General features: G+C 39.2%; 1 protein-coding gene across 3 annotated transcripts; it reads left to right on the top strand.

Annotated features, from left to right (window-relative positions):
* The first annotated feature begins 1,892 nt into the window (after positions 1–1,892).
* Positions 1,893–11,629, top strand: pax8 (paired box 8). 3 transcript variants are annotated; one of them, XM_023961085.1, is made up of 12 exons: positions 1,893–2,040; positions 3,766–3,915; positions 5,878–6,019; positions 6,147–6,344; positions 6,420–6,496; positions 6,674–6,799; positions 7,632–7,801; positions 7,898–8,015; positions 8,211–8,459; positions 8,652–8,753; positions 9,831–9,920; positions 10,708–11,629. In XM_023961085.1, exons 2-12 carry the CDS (start codon positions 3,900–3,902, stop codon positions 10,776–10,778), a joined length of 1,359 nt encoding a protein of 452 aa, XP_023816853.1. In that variant the 5' UTR covers positions 1,893–2,040; positions 3,766–3,899; the 3' UTR covers positions 10,779–11,629. The 3 variants fall into 3 exon arrangements, with proteins under 3 accessions (XP_023816853.1, XP_023816852.1, XP_023816854.1); XM_023961084.1 differs by having other exon boundaries at positions 5,854–6,019; XM_023961086.1 differs by lacking the exon at positions 8,211–8,459 and having other exon boundaries at positions 5,854–6,019.
* Positions 11,630–14,298: the final 2,669 nt, after the last annotated feature.

The following is a 14,298-nucleotide window of genomic DNA, read 5'->3' as shown; positions in this document are numbered from 1 at the left end:
AAGGTTTCCACGCGTGACTTTAAATTATAGCCTTCTTAAAGAGAGACGCATCCGTTTCCACTTCCAGGCTGACCCCAAACACTACGCTCTACAGTAGAAACCGGAAAAATGTTTGGGTTTGCATGTTGTCTTATCTCTGGAGTCGGAAATGTTTGCGGCTCTGACTCCCACCCCCAGCCTCACCCCCCCCCAGCTCCGGTTGCCACCTGTCGCCGCAGGTGACCCACCTTTGCTGCATTCGGACACACAAGAAAGAACAACAAAACATCACCGTAAAAAGGAAGAACACTTGTCGAAACGCGCTGGAAAGAGAAGAAATGTAACATAAAAGAGCTTTTTTCGATTGGCTGACAGTCTTGGGTAAAAATGATATTTTAGGGATACTTAATTGCAGAACAAAATAAAGTTAAAACATGTTTAATTGTAATAGAAAATGCATTTTTGTTCATACGGAAGACGTATGCAGTCACAAACAGTTGTTCAACATTGCAATTTGTGAAATTCTTTAAGTTTGTTTGTTCGTCTTTAGTTTTCAAATAAATGTGGGCTCTGAGGGGACATTCATTTCAAATATGTTAAAGTTCATTTTCTTTAAAATGAAATACAATTTTTGATTTACCCTTTTTCTTTGATCCTTTAGATTTTTCTCAATCATGTTACAGCTATCACAATAAAACGTTTCCGCTCAAACTGACTTTCAATCTCAAACAATTTCAAACTTCATTAAATAATGTCCGTGCTCCCACGTGGCCCTGGATTTGGTTTCGTTTAAACTCCCGTTCGTTCTCGAGTTGAAAGATTCCAATCGGACTTTTAATCCCGCCATCAACTCTGTGTAACCTCTGCACCTCTCTGTGCCACCTCGCCCTGCAGGCACACGTCATTTTCTCTGCGCTGCGGCCGTTCCACCGTTTCCACTTTACTGTTGTGCTTCCCCTTTACTCTCCTGATAGTTTTATTAATTTTATAACAAGTTGCCTTTTGTCCCGCAGACACCGATCTTGCTGCAAAACCTTTCAAAGATCAATTTAAATCTCAAAGAGACAAGATAAGGACTTAAAAAAAGCCCCCTCTCCTTTTTTGCTAAATCACATTTGTCAAGTTAGTTTATTTATTTTTTCAACATTTTCTTACAAGACGTGGACAAAGCTGACTTTATGGGCGCCGTAGACGCCGCGGTGTCGTGGATGAGGTGTTGTGTTTGTTTTTGGCAGGCTTGTGATAACAACTTTGACAATGTTTGAAACCTGCAGGGATCGTGACACCCGGGTTGAGGCATGACGCGCGCTCGGGTCGCCTGCGTGACGCACGGCGCATATGGACTCCGACACCTGCGTAAAATAAACTTTTTTCCAATTTAAGCGTTTATTTTTATTTTAGATTTACCAGTTAAATAAAGTAAATAAAGAAGCACATCAACAACCCCTGAGGCTGCGAGGGCCCAATATACCTAATAAGATGGGCCTAATATTTAACCTTGTGCGTCATCTGAAAATAGATGTTTTATGAATGTACAAATTATTTGGAGTAATAAAGTGTTTTTAGAAGAAATGATGCGTAAAATTATGCGTTTTCTCACTTTCTCACGTTCTATTTGCTAATTTAAAGTAGCTTTCTGTCTCATTGACCTTTGGTGTCAAAAAGTCGCTGTTTAGTCAGATCTATGAATGACAGCGAGCGGCTCCCTGACAAGTGTTTCTGAAAGTCTGTATGTCAGTCGGTGTAACACCACCAAAACACAGGGACAGTCGTCCTTTTTTACTGCTTCTCTTTTTTTTATCTGAAAGTGTTCTTTTCGCAATAAACCGCGCCCCCTTTCTAATTGCCATCCAATGGCCGCGGCGCCCAGTCCTCCGCGCAGCCCCGGTTGGATAAATCCTCCCTGAGCTTTTCTGCACACACACACCGCAGGACACCGCAGCAGCAGCAGTTCAGCCCTGCCTCCTCAAACACAGCCTGGAAGCGGAGCAGACCAGCGTTCCCATCATTTTGGATGTTATTGTAACTGTTTTTCCGTGGAGCTGAGCGCTAAAAAAAAAGGTAAGCTTTACGAAACCGGTTGTCTTTGGAGAAGAAACAAAACATGGAGTTGACGAAGAAATTAGGCAGGGATTTCATCCAGAAAAACCACCGCAAACCGTCTGAAGCGTGGCACTTCTCCACTGTAGCTGTTAAATGAAGTCATACTTGTAGAGTAAAAATATAAACCAGAAAATATAAACAGCAAAAAAACTTATTATTTCAATTTACGTGTTCTATAATAACAATTAGAAAGACATTATTTTAATGGATTGGTCTCATGCGTAAAAGTACCAAGACGCAAATAAAATACACAGTCATATATATCTATATATATCTATATATCTATATAACTATATCTTTATATATATATATATATATATATATATATATATATATATATATATATATATATATATATATATATATATATATATATATATATATATATATATATATATATATATACATATATATAAGGCCAGTACTTAAAAAGTAGATCCTGAATTATAATTATTATTTTAGACATGCTTTTTTTATATCATATACGTATGACTGCTAAATCCTACCTTTTTTTTACTGTGTAGAAATTAAAATGCTTGTGGAAAATTAAAATGTTTTCAGTAACTGAAAATTACCTATTAAGCTCAATTCCAAGACCTATTAAAAGAAACTGTGACATGTACAACATTAGCCAGAGGCTAGAATCAGTACGACAATGCTATTTTGTCACATTTGGTAAATGTTGTGACAGCCTGCTAATTATTTAGGCTGCCACCCAAAACAACATGGCTTTATAAGAGGCTTCTGAAAATATTCTATGCTTGACACCTGCTCTAAGGCACAGTCAATTTTACAGTTTTATAATTTTTTACAACTTATAAATCATCCTTATTTCCTTTCCTTGCTTTAATTTCTCTGTAGAAATTCCAAAGTACAAATAAGTAATGAATTTATTCATGTACAGCAACAATTTCTGAAAAAATGACTCAAACTTTTCTTTAATAAGCCAACATAATTTCTGGACTTACTAAAAATAAATAAATCGATAATAATGTTTGTACCCGTGTCACATGATTTAAGAAGTTTGGGTAGCTTCTAAAAAGGAGATGAAACATGAGTTCAGAAGAGATGCCAGTCACTTTAAAAAGATCAGAATAATGCCTGTTAAATTAAAAACAGAGAGCTTGAACTCCTTATTTGACATTTATGTATTATTGTGTTTTTAATGAATAGTTTAATTCATGAAAACTGAAGTAAAAATTCTCCTAATCTTTAAAAAAAATGTTCTAAATACTGACATAATCGTTTCTAAAGACTGTTAGTCCAATCCAACTAAATTTATTCCTTACACTTCTACCCCAAAATGATTACTTTTTTACCCACACAAAGCTTTTTTTTTAAACAAAATTACATCACTCATTGATTTTGAACTTTATGTATTGAAATAACCTTGATTTCTTCTAAAATGAGAAGGATGTTTCTACAGTTTATGATCAGGACTGATGCATAAAGGGAATCTTGGTGATTTTACATTATAAGTTGTATTCCTATAAAAGTGCTCAGGTAGCTTTTTTCTACAGTTTGATGGTGTGACATAAAAGAGCACAGACAGGTACAAGTGTTTACTTTTAGATATCAACCGGCATTAAAAAAATCATGCATGATGTGTTAAGAGCCAGTATAAAATTGTTGAGTTTATAATCCTGTTACTAACAAAATTCCATATTTCCTGATGTCCTGAAGGTGGTGATCGGCGGAACCCCTGGGAGCCTACACATGCCAGCCAAGGCAGGCCCCACGGCAAAAACACTTTAGTTTTCAAAGTGGAGCAAAGCGTCCAGTTTGGCTGGTGGATCAAGAATCGAAGACTCAGGGATATGTCCACTGGAAGAGGTAAATATGCAACAAAAGATCTTCTCGGACTCCCGCCTGTCCTTACAACCCTGACCGGCTCAGTCAAACATGCTCAATACTTTCCAACACAAGCAGAAATGTGCAAACAATAAGAACACAATTTGTATGTATATTTGTCTTTTTTGGATAATTTAAACAGGAAGCCTGTGCAGAAGGTGTTTAGTTCATGGACAAGCAATGAAAAACCTCCCAGCACTTTATAATGTAAAAACATTTGTCTATTTAAGTGGTGACACAGCTGCATGCATGATGTATTTTCTCATAAATGAATAAGAAACTGAAGGCACAGATGCACAACAAAAACATCATATCTATCAATCAATCTATCTATCTATCTATCTATCTATCTATCTATCTATCTATCTATCTATCTATCTATCTATCTATCTATCTATCTATCTATCTATCTATCTATCTATCTATCTATCTATCTATCTATCTATCCATCTATCCTTCTTTTTAAAATAAGGTTTTGATGAGTTGGAGCTTTGTTTTGCAAAGCGCGCGCCTCCTCAGTGCGCCGTGCACACTTGGGGTGCGCGCTCGACCCCCCCGGGGCTGCTCCGCTTTAATATCCTGCAGGTTGATGAAGCTTGGCGGGGAGATTTTTTTTGCCACACTTCGCTGGTGGCGTTAATAGAGGCGGCCCTCCTTCGTCCGGCTGCCGTTTGATGTGGAAATGAAAGCTGGGGGAAAGAAGCCGACAGAAATCCGCGAGTCGCTGTAGAATGAAAAGCAGGAGTGTTCTCTGACAACGATGGTTGTGGTTTGTCAAAAATCTATATATATATATATATATATATATATATATATATATATATTATATGTATATATTTTTTAGTTAATGTCTGTAGCTTTGAAGTTACATTTTTACAGATCTTTTGGTTGTGTCCCTGAAGTACCCTTCTGAATCCTAAAGGTTTACATTTTATTAAGGCGTTTGTGTCAATCACGAAAATGAAGAATTATAGTAATAGGGGAAAAATGTTTATTCTTTAATTTATTTAAATGATTGATAAATGTAACTTTTATAAGCCCAACAATGCAGCTTACCTTCATGAAAACCAAAACACATACCTCTTGGCTAGAAAATTAAATAGAAGAAAAAAATCCGGTTTTGAGAAAATATTTAGAATTAAAAAAAAAAATTTAAAAAGTGATAAAAGGTGTATTTTTCTTTTTACTTTAAAAAATGTAACAGCAAAATCTTGTCAGCCCCTAAAGCCAGCTATAAGTCACCCCGTCAACAAATTGGAAGCATAAAAATGAGTGGTTCAACCCAGCCGAGTTTGAACTAAACTGATTAGCCTCTAACATCAACCAAATAATCCTTACTCTCCCTTAATTGTCTTAGTTACTGGTAGGGTCACCTTAAAGCTAGTACATTCACTGATATTTACTTATTTGTTCCCATAAATTTAAAGTTTAGCTTCACTGATGGAGTTCAGACAATTTTTTTTTCCCATTAAAATCAGGAAATACATTTTGTGTATAAGAAGTCGTGATAAGGCATTTTCTCCCGCTGCCACCTTCTTCAGTAATAAAAACTTGGCTTTTGTATGCTATTTTTGGAAAAACGTCTTTTGCTGTGTATGTCAAATACTTTAGGACAAAAGTAGCATTTTGCGTGATCTCCTTATTTTCTTTGTCTATATTGAATGATGCATTGTTAGCTTTCACAATATTGTGACCCAGGGTAAAAATTGGGAGTCAATATGTGATGTGAATGGAGGACCCCCTTGAACATGAGGTGTTTCACTTCATGGGGCCAATACTCCTTTAAACTTAACAGTAATAATTTGTAATTTCCACAAAAAGTGGTGGGGTTACATTTACATTGGGTTCAAATGTGCATTAAGGATGGGTTGTGTTTGGTTCCTTGACATTTATGAGTGTTCATCCCCCCCTTTCCCCCAGGTCATGGGGGTCTTAACCAACTAGGTGGAATGTTTGTTAATGGTCGACCACTTCCGGAAGTGATCCGGCAACGCATCGTGGATATGGCCCACCAGGGTGTTCGGCCCTGCGACATCTCACGGCAGCTCCGGGTTAGTCATGGCTGTGTCAGCAAGATCCTGGGACGGTGAGTGTAATGGGCTTCCTGTTTAATGTCCATCTTCTGTTAATCAGCCTCTACTTGTTTTCTGACTTGTTTACTTACTTGGAGAACTTCAGTGATGTCTGACATCCTCAACTATCTTCTTCATCAGCTACTATGAGACAGGCAGCATCAAGCCCGGCGTGATTGGAGGCTCCAAGCCAAAAGTGGCCACGCCAAAAGTTGTGGAGAAAATTGCAGAGTACAAGAGGCAAAATCCCACTATGTTCGCCTGGGAAATCAGAGACCGGCTGCTGGCAGAGGGAGTGTGCGACAGCGACACGGTGCCCAGCGTAAGCTCCATTAATAGGTGAGGAACAGCATTTTAGGTAGATTTATATATTCCCACTTATTCCAGAGGGATTTAATAATGTATTCGTTTTAGAATCATCCGAACAAAGGTCCAGCAGCCGTTTAACCTCCCGCTGGATGGGAAGGGCCTGAGTCCTGGTCAAACCTTAAGTGAGTGTTTTCAAACATACGAACAGCTGAGGTTGTCGTACAGCATTATCCTAAGGATTAAGATTAGGATTCTTCTGATACCTTTAAAGGATTAGGTTAATGTCATTGAGGGGGCAAAACCACAGATTGAAAAAAGTTGTAGTTTCAAATGTTCCTGTTTTATTTTTTTCTTTTCAGTACCCAGCTCAGCTGTCACCCCTCCAGAGTCTCCGCAGTCAGACTCAGTGGGCTCCACCTACTCCATCAACGGCTTGTTGGGTATCGCTCAACCCAACTCTGACGGCAAGAGGAGCCATGACGACAGTAAGAATTAGATCAGAAAGCCATTCAATAAACTGAAAAATATGAATGAAGAATAGGAGAGAAGATGGTGGTTGAAAACTTAGATTTTTTTTTAGATTGACATCTGATTAGCAAGAATTGACTCAGAATGGTGCTTTTGTCATAGTAAGGAGTCACAAAAGGAGTTATCTTCCACATTTATTTAGCACTCATGGAAAACAGTACCTTACATATTTGTTGCAACACAAGTTTAGTAGTTACATATTTTATTGTAAGATCAAACCATTTAGAATATATGTCAAGTCCATCGGGGCAAAATAAACACTTGTTTTTAAAGAAGCATGAGAGAAAAGTGTTAAAAGAGGTTAAGGAGTGCTAAAAATTGTCTGCCAGAGACAAAATGCATATGTTGTTTTTTTTTTAATTAAGATTTACTGATCCTATTTGAATTACTTTTAACTTTCAGCTTTTACTGCCATTTTTCCTGCTTAAATTCTTGACTTGTACCAAATGTAGACATGTTTATCAGTCACATTCTGTCAGATGCATTTTAATATAGTCTTCAGTTAGGACAATATTTTTAAGACGTGTTCAAAGACACAAAAAATGTCCCAAGATAGAGCCCTGAGGGACACCACAAGTCAGGTACAAAACTTCAACTGTCAATCGGTGGTATGCAACACGTCAAAAGAGTTCTAGTAAACCTACCTTTGACTTTAGGTCTACAACTTTGTTTTTGTGGTTCGTATAAAAACCAAAATGGACAAACTCAAAGGTAATCTTTAAAAATTTCCATGGCTGAATTTGCATTTTCACATTTCCCTTTGTGCATTGTCCTTGGTATGTTTCCTAGGTGATCAGGAAAGCTGCCGGCACAGTGTGGACTCTCAAGGGAGTGGAAGTGTACCGAGAAAACAGATGAGACTGGACCAATTCTCAACACAACATCTGGACTGTGGCTTTGATCGCCACCACTACCCTCCAGAATCGTTCAGCTCATCCTCCAGCAATAAGACAGAGCAGGTAGTCATGAACTATCAAATCAGTCATGTCTTTTTGTATTTTTGGTGTTCTGTTCTGTATTTAGACCAATAATTAACCCTGGTTTGTAATTCTCAGACTTTGTACCCACTGTCCCTCGTTAATGGCAGCCTCGACGAGGCCAAAACAACCCTCTCATCCACCTCTGTCATTGGACGGAATCTGTCGGCACATCAGAGCTACACCATGGTGACTGGTGAGACTCCTAAAATAATCCTTCACACTATTTAGGTCAAACCTGAGAATGTTAGCATCAAGAGAGTTCAAACTCTCACCTTCACCATTCACTCCATCCTTGTTTTTGCCACTTTCGCCTTGTAGCGCCACTCATTTTCGCCTCTGTTTTCCATTTTCTCATCCACCCGCTACACACTGGCTCGCACCACTACAGAGCCCCTTCAGACCATGCCACTGTGTCTAAAACAGGAAATGTCCCCAGAAGTGACCAGCACAAGTCCCTCCCCAAACATTGCAGTGCCCAATCTGGCGTTTGTGGACCTGCAAGCGCTGCAGAAGCCGGTTTCTGTCAGCAGCAGTTGCAATGGCAGTAGCAGCTCCAACCATTTTTCCAACACCTTCAACTCATTCTCCCATCATGCACCAGCATACGGGCAGTTCAGCAGTCAGTCCATAATATCAGGTATTGTGGCCCTCCATCTCATCCATGCTCTGAAATCATACCATAACAGTGCGAATTGTCATTTTAACAGGCGTTTTTTTTGTCAACATGTTTCGAAATCACAATTATTAAGCTATTACATTATCGTTAAATGACTGAGTTTGAATATAAGGTCAATTTGGTATCAAACATTTGATTTTTTTGTGTTTCCAGGACGTGACATGATGAGCTCCACCCTGCCAGGTTACCCACCCCATATCCCTTCTCCTGCTCAGACAGGATACTCCTCCTCCGCCATCACAGGCATGGTAGCAGGTAAGATATTTGACCTAAAAAAAGTCCAATAAAATAGCAGTGGCCAACGGATGAGTTAGGCAGAGATTAAGGGAGGGGGGGAAGCAGGAAGGGAAAAAGAGAGGCTTGGATGGAGGCTTGTAGATTAACAGTGAGACAGGCTGAGTTAATCAGTAGCCTTGCCAGGTCTGTGAGATGTGTGTGCGGTGGTGCTCGTGGGTGCACTCGGGCCCCAGGGATACAGGGAACAGGCTGGGGGTTCCACCCTGCTGCCCACACCCCCCAGCCAGACACCTCTGACCACATATCGCCATGGGAACCAGGGGGCCCAGGAGGGAGTTGCAAGGGTGGGCGGGAAGGGGTGCAAAGTATGAACGTAGTCTTTCTGGCGGTTGTGTGTGTTGTATGTGTCAAGATGTTTGCATGTGACAAGAGTGTGTGTGTGTGTGCGCGCAATGTGCCTTTTTTATTTGAAGTCTGTCCTCCGAAGCGCGAAATGAGAGGGTCTGATTTATTATTTTTCTGGTGGGATCGCTGTGAGGAGAGCGTTGATACACAATTACTGAGGGAAAGGGTGTGTGCGTGTACATGTGCGCGAGTTTGGGGGTAGAACCGACAGGAGGAGGAGGTGGTGGGAAGCTCAGGGATTCATTCCAGCCGACATAATTACCAATTAGATATTGGAAAGTTAAAAAAAGAGACACATCAAGAAAAGAGGAGGAGCGCTGGAGAGGATGAAGAAGCAGGAAGTGCAGGACAGAGGAAGGAGGAAAAGGGCATTTCAAAGGGCACAGGCTGAAGGGTGATGGGAGTGGACAAGTGCTGGAAAAAGAGGGCGTAGAGGCTGGCTGCATGCACGCACCACTGGGCCGAGGGATTTTACCCTCAGCTATCCACCTGCACAGCAGATTAATGGTTTACATGCTGCACTAACCGCTGGTGAATTATGAGCTCAGGCTGAGCAGATGCTGGCCCGCAGACAAACAGCCCAACTCTGCAGGGCATGTCTCAACTCTGCCCTTTTAGCAGCAAATTTCTTCGTAAATGTGATCGATAGAAACGATGCGTGTCCTGAATTGTGTTTTTTTTTTTTTGCAGCAGGTGCAGACTACTCGGGTCAGTCTTATAGTCACTCGCCTTACACCTCCTACAGTGAAGCCTGGAGGTTCACCAACTCCAGTATTCTGGGTGAGATTCCACCGCTTCTATGACTCTAAGGCATTTTCCTGTTTCAAAGCTGTTGACTATTTCCCTTTCACCGCCTTAAGATAACTTAAAAGTGACCTCGGCTGTACAAACATTCATGTGCAGAAGTCCAGTGAGGTTTTCTGCGAACTACGAAGGACTCACTTCTCCTGACCTTGTGATTGTCAAACATCTGAGCGTGACTTGAAATGTCGGAGAGCAAACAACTTCAGTCACATGCACTGCACTGTTTACCTGTGGTAATAAAGCAAGATCTGCTGTAGTTTCAGAAAGTTTTAATTAGTTTTATTTGGTTGAAACCCTATTTTTTCTTAAATGGGACCTGAAAGACATCAACAACAAAAAAGATTACTACAAAGATCTTTATTTTAAAGTTAGACTTTTTTAAATCTCTTTTGCAGGAAATGTAATTCTTTATTGACGATCTCAAGTAAAACATTGGCATCGTGGTAAAACCAACAAGGAAAAAACCATGGACTGAAATGGGCCTACATGAAAGCTTTAAGCAGATATTCACATTTTCACGCTCAAATTAGTAATATCGTCTCATTTAACATACATGTATGTATTGCAGAAAATTTAACTGACATTTGATTTGATTGAAGCTATTATTTGGAGGGGGGAAAACACGCAGAAGTGTGCACGATTAATCCCCTCCTGCAACTTTAAAATGTCATTTTTACTCCTTAAAATGATTCATTTGTTTTGGGTACTTTTGTAAAACTTGGATTTGCAGCCATAGTGTGAGCTATTCCATATCGCCGCGCAGGTTCACCGTACTACTACAGCTCGGCCTCCCGCACTGGTCCTCCTTCTGCAGCCGCCTACGACCACCTCTAGTGTCGGCTGCAGGGACTCCACAACGAGAAGATCTGCACAGAACGGACGAGACTGAAAGGCCTTGCATTGACTGACTCTTGAATTTGGACCAAGAACTCATCCTGAAGAACCAGGAACACAATTTTTCCTCCTATGGTCATCCACTCCAGCCTTTGCTGTTTATTTGTCAGTACTAGTCCCTTTCTGCAGGGTAATTCAGACCCGTTTACATGTCCTCTCTGGGGCTGTTTCAATAACATCACCCCTGCTGATGTTGTGTTACAGTGCACACTCTCAGTTTGAATTCATGCAGTTTTAGCCAAAGACTTTTATTTGCTGGTGCATCAAAAACGTTACTCCACCCACAGAGTTTGGAAATAGGAATATGCAACTTTGTTAACTTTTGTGTTTACATTTTTCCTTTTTATATTTTGGATTAGACATTTTGCATTTTAAATCAACTTCTCTTCTTAATCTTCGTCTGCTTTTCAAATCAAGTTTGGGATTGACTTTTGTTTAAAGCTATTGGGTTTCTGAACATGCGGTTTAGAGAACTACACTGAAAAAAAAACTTTATGCCCCAAAAAGGATAATAATAAATTATCCTTTTTAACATGTACATAATGTAAATTACTAATTAGCTATGGGGGGTGAGGGGGATTGTAAGCAGGAGGGGGCAATTGAGGCTTGAACTTTTTTTTTTTGCTTCAAATACATTTTGTTTAATGTCATGCTGATGTTCTGATGTTTGATAAAAAAAATCAAATCAAATAAAAATGTGACTATTTTTTCCTATGCGGTTATTAATATTATTGCAAATGTACATATGGAATTTCTAAAGAATTATTTTAATTAAAGCATGACAAACTGATGCTGTTCCCATTGTTTTTTTTATTTATTCTTATTATTTTTTAATTATTATTACTATTTTTGAGCATGGTGCTTAACCTGAGACTTTAACCATTTTTTGCGGTTCTCAGCATTCTAAAAGGACGCACTCAATGATCCTGAAAAAGCGCGCATCTGTCTAATTTCTTTTTTTTTCTTTTTATTATTTTCTGCATCATGTAGTTTTATTTGCAATCATTTCACCCCTCTTTGCGGTCCCATTACTGCGGCGCGTTAACGAGGCCACGGTTCGGTGGTGCTGCGGCCCACCTGGTGCCTGCATGCGCGCAGGACGCAGCGAGGAGACGTTGGGGCGCTGCGCTGGCGCGCACGTCCGTCTACAGCACAGGGAGCCTAGCTTTGACAGTATTCACTTAAATAATGCAATCTGAAAACATAAAAATGTTCAGAAAAACATTATTTAAGAAAAAAATTTTGTGTGAAATAATATTTATTTCAAACTACATCTCGTCATTGGATTATTAGTGGTGATATGAATATATATATATATATATATATATATATATATATATATATATATATATATATATATATATATATATATATATATATATATATATATATATATATATATATATAATTTTATAAAGTTTTTTATCATTTCGAGGATCTCTCCCTTTTCTTAGTTTCATTTTCCAAATTAAAAAAATAAATTTACAATTCCTTGATTTAGCTTTACTTTTGTTAAACCAATTCAGGTCAAACTATTTTCAGTTTATGACCATCTCTTCTGAAAAAAAAGAGCCTCCATCAGTCATCTTCATCATCCGTTTTGTACCGATGAAGATCAGATCACCCACCTGCACTATGTACAAGCAGCCAAGCCATGTAACCTTCAAACAATAGCTCCATTTCATGTCATTGTTGTCCAGGAGGTCCTGCCCACTCCAGACAGCCCATCAGCAGAGTCAGTTGATGGGCTTCATGTCTGTCCTTGGTCAGGCATGAAGGAATGCGCACATCCATGCGCATTCATGAGCACCTTTCAAGTTCTGTCACACGGATGGGGACAAAGTGAACCTCATCCAGAGAAATATGTTAAGCAAACGTTAAACATTAAGGCATCTGCTATAGGAGAGCTCAGAAGAAAGCACCCTGGTGTGCACAAAAGGCGCAGCAGAAAAAAACTTCTCTCCGTCTCTCTTTGGGCCTATTAGTGAGGAGGATTCGGGCCACAGTGCTTCTGGTAATGAGCCCGGCATCACAATACAGGCAACGGGCCGGAACAGCTGAGGGCAGACAAAGCTTGCAGGATGAAGCGACTGGGACTTAGGTTCAATACAGATACATACTAACAGTGTGTGTGTGTGAAACAGAGAGACAAAATGTGTATCTACTGTAAGAGTGTGTTTGTGTGTCCTATTACCATTATGAGGACTAGCCAAAAGACAGCATGAGGGGCCGCTGGAGAGATTCCTGCCAGAAAGGCAACAGAGGAGTGTGTGGCAATGAGAGGGATGACGGGTTGGGGTTGTCCTGCGCCAGTCATCTGGAAAGTTCTCCACTTATCTCCGGGTCCAAAATGCAGGCCAAGCAATTGAGGTCTGCAAATAAGTATTATGTGGGCTGACAGAATTTGTCCTTCCAAATGAGCTGCAGCACCATTACTGTGAATGGCTGCACTGCTGCAGCATCCCTGCCTGTTTCAGGCCTTTTTTGGCTCTCAAGAAGACACAGATTGTGAATCTAAAGTATCTGGAGTTAAAGGAAAGGATCAGTATGAAAACCTGTGTGTTTTAGCACTAACTCTATGCTGATTTACTGTGTTTGCAGCACAGATAAAACATATTTTTAGAGCATTTGGAGCTCATGAAATCTTAATTTCCAGGCTTAGGAGTACATTTAAAACTAGACTTTTCTCAAAATTAAACTAATTTTACACAATAATCAGCTGCTTGGATGTTTTACAAACCACAAACTTTTGCTTCCCCTTCACAAAATAAATAAACCCACAATTCATAATTGACAGTTTTGTCTTTAAACACAATAAAAGTGCTTTTCTTAAAGTAAAGGTTAACAAATGAGCATTTTAAACATAATCTAGTTTAAAACCATCTAAAAGCAGTTGAAATTCTCGAGCGAAATCTATTTTTCAAACACATCTCTAGTTTATATTCAGAAGAAATCAACACCAAATCTTACTCTTATAGTCATAATACAAAAAATTAAGTAACTCAGACATTAATTATAATTCTACCAACTGCACTCACTCTATTCAGCGTCCCAACATGTTGATGGAAAAACACCTATTTTTGACAGAATGACACATACAAATAAACAGGTGTGTGCTTTCACACGATGTAGCTGCTGTACTATTGCTTCCTTACACATAAATTCTACAAACCCATCCTTGTTGCCTTCTATTTCTCTATTTTTCTGTTTTTAAAATAAATATTTCACCTTTTTCCCACGCAGACATTTTTTTTCTAAAGAAAAAGGTTGGACCTTAACTGAGACACACACGTTTACATTTTAGTTTTGCTTTCAGTTGTTTCTGGTTAAATTTAAACAGACTTAAGGATTCACAACTAGTGAGAGTACATATTGTTGTTCTGACTCACAGATTTTTCCTTGCAGGCAAAGGGATAAAAAGTCCAAAGGCATATTTTAAGAAAATAAAGAGTCAAAGTCT

Source organism: Oryzias latipes, chromosome 12, assembly GCF_002234675.1.
Source record: "Oryzias latipes chromosome 12, ASM223467v1".
Lineage (NCBI taxonomy): Eukaryota > Metazoa > Chordata > Actinopteri > Beloniformes > Adrianichthyidae > Oryzias > Oryzias latipes.
This window is presented reverse-complemented; position numbering and strand designations above follow the sequence as displayed.